The following is an 8,444-nucleotide window of genomic DNA, read 5'->3' as shown; positions in this document are numbered from 1 at the left end:
GGCAGGGCGGTGGGACGTGGCAGGATCCTGCCTCGACGTCCCCGCGTGCTTCGAGAAACCAAAACCTGTGCCAGCTTCACCAAACAGCAGAGGCTGCGCCAGAAATGCCGCCCCCGCCGTCCCTTTCCCCCCCTGCCGTCCCCTGCCTCCCACGTTCTTGCCGCTGCCGCCAGCCCGGGGAGCGAGACTGGCGATGTCTGTGGCAGTCCAGGACGGCGGAAGAGCTGCAAAGTTCTTGGCAAAGGGTGTGGCTCAAACAAAGTGAAAGAAATGCTCATTTTTCTCCTGATTTTTTTTCACTTGGGGCCTTATTAGCCCCCGAGCTAGAGTTTCACAAACAGCACTGTCCGTCCAGATACGCCTTAGGGTGCCTAAAGCCTTTAAAAAAATGGCGTATGTGAAGGCATGTCGTCAACATACAGTCGGGCTTCTGTCTAGGGAGTAGGTAAATCGGTTGGAAAGCAGTATGTAAAGTTATGTCTGAGTCAGATCAAAGAAAAGGAAATTCTTGTCTCGGCTTGACTGCTTTCTGCACAGTGCGCCGTGCAGATTCCCCGAGTTCCCTGCGAGTGTGGGCCCTGGCCGGTGGCAGGGGGACAGGGCGGTGGGACGGGCGCTGGCAGGGATCCTCCGGCCATTCTGAGGCGTTCCCGGCAGCGCGGCGGTGGCCTGCACACGTGGAGTTTGTAGGGTCAGTCTTGGTGTTTCCTCTCCCTTACAAGAAGGAGGAAAAGGCAGACTCATGTGGGGGCGGGGGGAGGGAAGGGTTGTAAAATGCAGAGCTATAGTGTCGTTTCCAAAGCTAATTTTAAATTCTGGGGTTTTTACTCACTGATGAATGGGCTGTGATTTGAACTCGCAAGTGTGGTTGTTTTTTCATAGTTTTTAATGCGTTTTTACAGACTCTTTGTATGAAGGAAGACATTGCAATGGCAGGACATACAGGATGTATGATTGCAACACATGAGTATAGAACGCAGATGTATGTGCAATATATAAGCCCTTCCAAGCATAGGAACGGGTACCAATTTGCTGCCTCCATCTCCAAGTTGTTGCAGAAAATCCTAGGTACATGCTAGGTGTTCTAGGAGAGAGGTATATATCAGAAATTTATAAATAGTTTGTTTCAAAGAGAACTGAAACTATTTGCCTGCATATAGCAGATGGCCAGTGTTAGACATCCGTACAGTAGTGCAAGAATAAAAGTCGGGGGAAGAGATTACGTGGAGTTTCGATGTAACCCTTGAAAGCTTTGCTTGCTGTGGTTTGGTGTTGTCTTCACAGAAGAATGTACTTGAGGGAGGGGAGACCAGGCTGTATTTCATTGCTTTACAAAAGTGTAGGGTCCTGCATTGTACTTTTGGAGTGCCGTGGACACAGGCTGCTGTCGGGAGCTGGCTTTCTCCTTCAGTCTTTTACTGCAGAGAGCTCCTGTCGGGAGTAAGCATTACATAAACTCATCTGCTTTACACATCAGCAGTAGGAGGAGAAAGGAAATGATGTGGAAGTTTAGTCTTTAATGTAGCAGAATTCTCAGAGAGGCCAAGGTCATTTCGTGTTTGAACACAAGATAGTATGACTGGTTAGAGAAGACTTAGTTGTCAGCTATATATGTATTTTTATGTGCTATTTATGATGTTAAACCTTTCAAGGGCTACGGTTTCAAACCTTACCAGCCACAAACACCAAACAGGCAAACTCACGTGTAGGTGCAGACACAAACCAACTACGTGGTGAATACGAACCATTACTTTGAAGTTGTGAGTTTTACCCCTCTTGTGCAAGGGGTTTAATTTGGCCCCTGCTGGCTCTTGGTTAGGACAGATCAGCTTAGAATCTGGTCTAATCTGAAGACCTCGGTCCATTTTATTATATCAGAGCTCTCTGATCTTCAGATGGCTGGCCCAGGTGGAAGTATAGGGGAAGATCTTCAAGTTACACCATGAGCATTGCCCAAATGCAGTGGTATAAAGTATTTCCACGGCGGAGGGGTGGGATCCCTCTCTGTCAAACCTACAGCAGTGGAGACCTCCTGGCCCTCAGGAGACTTCTGGGCGTTTCTGATGCCTTTTCTTAGAGTAACATATGAAGGTGGTTAAGTGCAAATATGAATTTGGTGATTTGGTTGGAATGTGTCAAAGAAAAATAATTTCTGTCATAAGAGGAAGAGGAGAACTTTTCTGCTCTTTCCTCCTAGATTTCTGAAGTCCATTTATAGTGATACAAAAAAAGCTGTCTATGTGGAAAAAATCAGAATGAATGACAGCTAAGACGTAATGAAAATGAGGTTGGTAAATCAGTGTAATGGCTGGTGTCCTGCTGCAATACATAGTTCATACGTAATTTCATTTCTAGTTTCGTATGTGAGCGCTAGAGAATACAAGTACAGGGAATGGCAAGTCATTACAAACCTTTTTACATAAGAGGGAGGAAAAGGAAGTCATCTTTATGGGTATTCTTCAAACTGCGAGGATCTGTTGGAGCAAGGGCAAGCTTGTGGCCAAACTCTAAAATCCTTCCATAGTGCAAACTTCCATGAAAACCAAGGAGGATTTGGCCTGGGATTTAGTCTTGGAAAAATACGTGTGAATAACTTAATTTCTAATTAGTAAGTCTGTTAGGTCTTTCGAGATTAAATTCTAGGTTCAGAGGCTGACTGGGAACTGCTGGAGCCTCCTTCAGTGAAAAAGGAAAAAAAAAAAAAAAAAGGAAACTCTGTAGATTTCTTTCTAAGAACATATAAAATATGCTTCCTTCTATTTACAAAATAAAACCACCCCTCGGCTGTGTATCTAATCAGTAAACATGGTAGCCCATGTGGCATGACTGATTAATATACCCCTCAGACATAGGGAGTAGCATGAGGCAAGGCGACGTGCGTTACTTGGCACTTGCCATCCTGCCAACGCCTTGAGGTATTTTCTACACGATGGATTATTAATGCAGCCAGCAGTTCTTACATTGCTTTACAAAGTTTAAAAAAATACAACCCACACACGCACAAAAAGATTTCTCCACAGTCTTCGCCTCAAAACTAAGCAACGTGTGCTTCCCCATTGGTGTGCCTGGATCTTACCTTTAGATGTGAGAGTAAATGAATGTGGTGGCCGCTCACCCCTTGACCTCTTCCCTCTTGCTGCTACTGAAACCAACTGTAGTTTTTGTAATTGGGGAGCTTAATAGCGTGCCTGATCCGGCGGTAACAACTTTCTGCATTAACCTGAGGTAGATGCGAGTCAGTCCACTTGGCAGCTGCTACGGCTTTGTTCTCTGCCTGTGTCCATCCATGTGCCCCCGTTCACTAAGAGCATGTGGGTGTATGCATGTGTGTGAATAATGGGTTACTAAGTATTTAGAACATCAAAGCCTTTCTGTGGTTTTGTTTTAATCTTAAAAAATAGTTAACAAGAAAAATCTGTGTCTCCATTGGTGTCTAGGAACAGCAAAACATCATGATTACTACTCCCATTCCCCAGCCATTCCCAGCTCCCCTGTTCCCCTTATTTTTCCCGTTACTCTTTCTTGTCTGCTTTGAAACTTCTTTCCTGTTCAGGAATTGGCCGTGGGTCTGATTGCCTGCTAAAGTCTAATCCCAGCTTTCCTGTATTCAGAAGCTGATGCCAGATGTTCTTTAGGGTTCTTTCCCCTCCTCCCTTTCTTCCCTTGTGGACTTGTGGCCCATAGAACCAGAAATCATACAGGCAAGGGATGGCTCAGCAGTCCGGATGCAAACTCAGGAGACTTGAGTTTGATTTTCACTGTGACGGATTTCCTGGATCACCTGTGACAGGTCAGTGAGGCCAAGGGTCCTCAGCAGAAGATGTGTGTATCTACAGAGATGTAGGGCTCTAGATGCTGGGCTTCTTGTGCCTCCCGTATCTGTATGCCATAGGGTCACCTCAGGTGGGGAGCGTGAAGGATTGCAAGGTGATAATTTCATATGGTAACAAGGGTCATAAGGATCTTGGACACAAAGGGTAAGGATGCAGGTAAGGATGAAATTGCAAGTATTAACCACGTGCATTTCTGTTTTAGGTGCGTTCCCTTCAAGCCACATTTGGAGAATTTGAATCTATGATGAAAATTGCTCAGCAGAAGCAGGAGGTTACCGAGAAGGCTGTTAAACAAGGGGAGAATGAAATAAACCGGATCAGTGAAGTGCTTCAGAAGCTGCAAAATGAAATTTTGAAAGACTTGTCTGACGGCATCCACATGGTGAAGGATGCAAGGGAACGAGACTTCACATCTCTGGAAAACACAGTGGAAGAGAGACTGACAGAGCTAACCAAGTCTATAAATGATAACATTGCTGTGTTCACTGAAGTCCAGCAAAGGAGCCAAGATGAAATCAGCAGTATGAAAGCAAAGGTTGATTCACTAGGAGAGGCAGATGTGTATAAACATGAAATTAAGGTGCTAAAAGATGCTTTTGATGAGATGCAAGCATCCATGAAAACCAAAGAAAAGGATATAGAGACCTTGAAGAGTACAATAGACTCCATGGAGTCTGATGTGTATACTGAAGTGAAGGAGCTAGTCAACCTCAAACAAGAACATGAGAAATTCAAAGAGGCTGCGGACACTGAACACCTTTCATTAAAAGCTTTACAAGAGAAAGTTCTGAGAGCTGAGGATTCTATTATGCAGCTCCCTGATGACATTAAAAGACTCGGTGAAGATATACTGCAAGTTAAAGCTGACCTCAACAAATGGGAAGAAAATGAAGTCCTCAGAAAAGCATTAGAAACTTTTGGGAAGAACAGTGAAGGACTGGAGTCTCGACTGAGACACATAGAAGACAGCTTGGAGTCTCTGAATTCTGTTGCTGCTCAGAACAGTGAAAAGTTGCAATCTTTCCTTTCTAAGGAGGCAGAACACGAGAATAAGCTCAGTACCCTAGAACAAAGCATTACTGCTCTTCAGGGAATCTCAGAGCTGGATGTAACTTCAGTCACAGATGTTCTGAAACATCTTGGTGAATCACAGACCTCACTGTACAGCGACATGGAAGACTTGAGGAGAAGCATCAGTGACCTGCCATCCTCCGGTGCTCTTCAGGATGTCCAGAAGCAAATTAGTACTTTGTTGGATCAAGGAAGTCTTCAGACAGGTCAACCAGATTCTCAAAGCTATCTTGAAAAATTTTCTTCTGTGGAAGGCTCTGTAGATGAACTGAGATCTTTTGTCAGCCAGGTTGATTCCGATTTGAAAATGATAAGAACTGCAGTGGATAGTTTAGTCTCCTACTCAGTGAAAATTGAAAATAACGAGAACAACTTGGAGTCTGTGATGAGCTCAGTAGATGACCTGAGGAATGATCTGGAAAGGTTGTTTGTGAAAGTAGAAAAAATACATGAAAAAGTTTAGGCAGCAATGCTCCTTGTGCAAATAATGGATTAAGGAGAATAGCTTTTGTATGCCCAGTTTTTTTACTCTTTTTAAAAGCAATTTGATACCTCCAAAGAGAATAAGAATACTTTAATAATAGAGACAGTTCTGCTTATTTCCTTTATTTCTCTTTTGGGTAGTGTTTTTTTGTTTTGTTTTTTAATTTTAAGAAAGCCTGAGTTTAGTTGGGGGTTGAGTTTCTAAGGGCTCATCCTCTCTATAAAGTTGTACCGCTGTAGCTGCAGTGGTATAACTAAAGCACTACAGCCTCATTAGCACAGGCACATATTTAATGGCATGAAGATGTTTCACATAGATGGCACTAGATATCCCACACAGAAGGGCTACAGCTGTTCTGGTACGAAAAGCATATTGCTGTACACGCTGAGAATTTTACTGGTATGTTTTGGTGTAAGAAACAAATGAACAAAACTAAACCCCTGTCTTAAACTGTTTAGACCGGTAAACCTAAGTGTGGACCAGGTTTGAAGCAACTCATCCTTTTCTGTAGTTTGCAACTCAGCCATGTGGCCAGTTCACCAGGTGTCAGTTGAGCTGTAGTGTATTTCTGTGAGTCCTTAATCTGTACCAAGGAGCTAACAAGGGGTTACCTGAACCCCCCCGAAAGGAAGGTTTTTGAGGTAGGTGGCATTGCTTGGGCCTAAGACCTAGGAGAGGTGTTCCACCAGGTGGCTGGGAAGAAGCATTGTGATTGTAGGCTTCTTTGCCAGCATCTTCAGCTGCTGGTGTAGAAGACCAGTACTTAGAAGGCACATCTGAATGACGGGATTAGTTTCAAGAGGGTACAGTATTGTTTTTGTCGTATTTTTGGGTTGTTTACATGAAGAGGCTGTGTCTTTCCTGGAAAAGCCTAATTTGCGTGCGATACAGGATTTTCTGTAAAAATTATTGCGGATTTCAGTAAGGAAAGAGAAGGACTAAAATTGCACCTCTCGTGTTCCATGTGTAGCAAGCATGCTAAAGATAATAGTACACTCCAAAACACACAAGGGGGAAATTCACCATGAAATCAGCAGAATTGCTTCTAAGGTGTATACATTTCCAAGTTTCACACAGCTGACGGTGACCTGAACTGTTGTTACGTGTTTGGGACTTGCTGCCTGATTCTTGTCACTGTTGTTGTCACCAGGTGTCTGCCTGGGGCACTGGTAGCAAAGGATCCTTCTAGGAACTGGCTGAGAGTGAGGAAAAAGTGTCATAATTCTCTAGATGTTTATTTAAAAACCACTTTCTCAAGGAGCTTTCTTGGTTTTCTGTCTTTTTGGAAAGGATTTCTAATATCCCTCCTTTTCAAGTTTACGAACTTTATCCCAAGATTTGGTAAAGGGGTCTGCACACAGACACCTTGGAAATCAGCCGTGCGCATCATGCCCACCTCAGCCTGTGCTAGCCAGATCCGTGGCTATGCTAGAAGAGTTCCTAGAAACAGCACCTCCTAGAAGTGGTGTGCTTGTGGGAGCAGCGCAGGTGAAAAGGAGTTCTCCTTGGTAAATAAGATACTGAACCATATCTAGTGTTGTTCCCACTGTAAACAGGAAAGAATTGCTGGCAAAGAAAGAGGGACCCACAGCATTAAGGTAACTGTTGTCACTGTTGGAACTGCACTGTTCTTCGTTGACTTCTCAAGTTCTTGAACAATGTTGTTTAGGTTACTGTGAAATGAACTGTATGGCTTATTTGCGGTATTTTTAATACATAATAAACATCGGGAATATTCTTTGCACCTTTTTTTGATTGCTGCTTACTTAATGTTGTATTTCCCAGGACGCTTCCAGTGGGATGCAGGTAAGGGCTTGGGGGAAGGACCAGCCCTGTACTTGTTCTCAGCTTTCATAGGGGAACGTGGAGGTAATTTTACCTGCTGTCATTACAGGGGAACTCTTGAAAGCAGGATTTGAGTCAGATCAATGCAGCGGTGTTGACAACTGGGCTCAGAAGCCCAAAATGGTAGTTGTGAAGTGTGAAATACGTGATATATGCAATGAATGTCAGACACCGCCGGCAACGCCTTGGTAAGACTTTCACAATGTCCAAAGCATGTAGAACAGAAGCAACGTGCAGAAAGGATCTATATAATCTTTCCAAAGTGGCTGCTCCTTTTGCATAGCTTTGAATGCTGGATTGCAAGGCCCGTAAACTGACACCATCTTCACGATGGATGCCTGTCTTTCAAAAATTTGGGAAAGGGTGATTTCAGGATTATGGGCCTCATCATGTCCTGGCAATTCTTGAGGCCAAATTCATAGAGGTAGGTCATCCCTGTTACTAGGGTACCTGTATGTTCAATGGCATACAAGGTGAGCACACAAGTCCTTCCATCTGAAAGAGACTTGACATAACCTGTTGACTGGAAGCTGCCCATGAGCATGAGCACACAGTGGTTTTACGGGTAGTAGCCACGTGATAAAGGAACTTAAAAGAGGCTGGAAAGCCAGCAGTGCAGCTGGGCCAAATTTGATCTCAAAGATTAAATGAAAAATCGCTAGTTATGCCTCTAGTTAAATGCTATGTCAGACTATTGAAATGGCTTATTTCACTAAATAAGAAGAGTAATTCTCCGTAAGTAAAAAATAATGTGGCTGGAGGCAGGCACAACGGCAAGGATCCCTTGGCAGGCTGGAGGTTCAGCTTTTCTATGTGGCTTGACAGCCTCGTTGAACACAAACACTTCCTAATTCCCTCAGAAATGCTCACAGAGTAGATGTGGTCCCTGTGCTACTACGTGCCGTTGTTTTTGCACTTTGTGATAAAAGCAGCGGAGAAGGTCTCGAGCAATGTTCTTTTTACATTATTAGTAGTTTATCAGTAACTGGAGCACAAGTCCTACGAGGAGCAGCTGAGGGAACTGGGGTTGTTTAGCCTGGAGAAGAGGAGACTGAGGGGAGACCTTACCGCCCTCTACAACTGCCTGACAGGAGGGTGCAGCGAGGTGGGTGCTGGTCTCTTCTCCCAGGTAATGGGCGATAGGATGAGGGGAAATGGCTCCAAGTTGCACCAGGGCAGGTTTAGGTTGGACATCAGGAAAAATTTCTTCA

At 44.2% G+C, this 8,444-nt stretch overlaps 1 protein-coding gene across 1 annotated transcript; it reads left to right on the top strand.

Annotated features, from left to right (window-relative positions):
• The first annotated feature begins 803 nt into the window (after positions 1-803).
• Positions 804-7,114, top strand: CKAP4 (cytoskeleton associated protein 4). The gene has a single exon (XM_035889194.1). The coding sequence runs from the start codon at positions 4,075-4,077 to the stop codon at positions 5,365-5,367; it is 1,293 nt and encodes a 430-aa protein (XP_035745087.1). The 5' UTR covers positions 804-4,074; the 3' UTR covers positions 5,368-7,114.
• Positions 7,115-8,444: the final 1,330 nt, after the last annotated feature.

This window comes from Egretta garzetta, unplaced genomic scaffold, assembly GCF_000687185.1.
Source record: "Egretta garzetta isolate BGI_Z169 unplaced genomic scaffold, ASM68718v1 scaffold782, whole genome shotgun sequence".
Lineage (NCBI taxonomy): Eukaryota > Metazoa > Chordata > Aves > Pelecaniformes > Ardeidae > Egretta > Egretta garzetta.
The sequence above is the reverse complement of the archived record's forward strand: the minus strand, read 5'-3'. Positions and strand labels throughout refer to the sequence as shown.

Bases quoted from the DNA above. Each gene is read 5' to 3' on its own strand.
- CKAP4 (XM_035889194.1), top strand. From the start codon at position 4,075: ATGATGAAAATTGCTCAGCAGAAGCAGGAGGTTACCGAGAAGGCTGTT.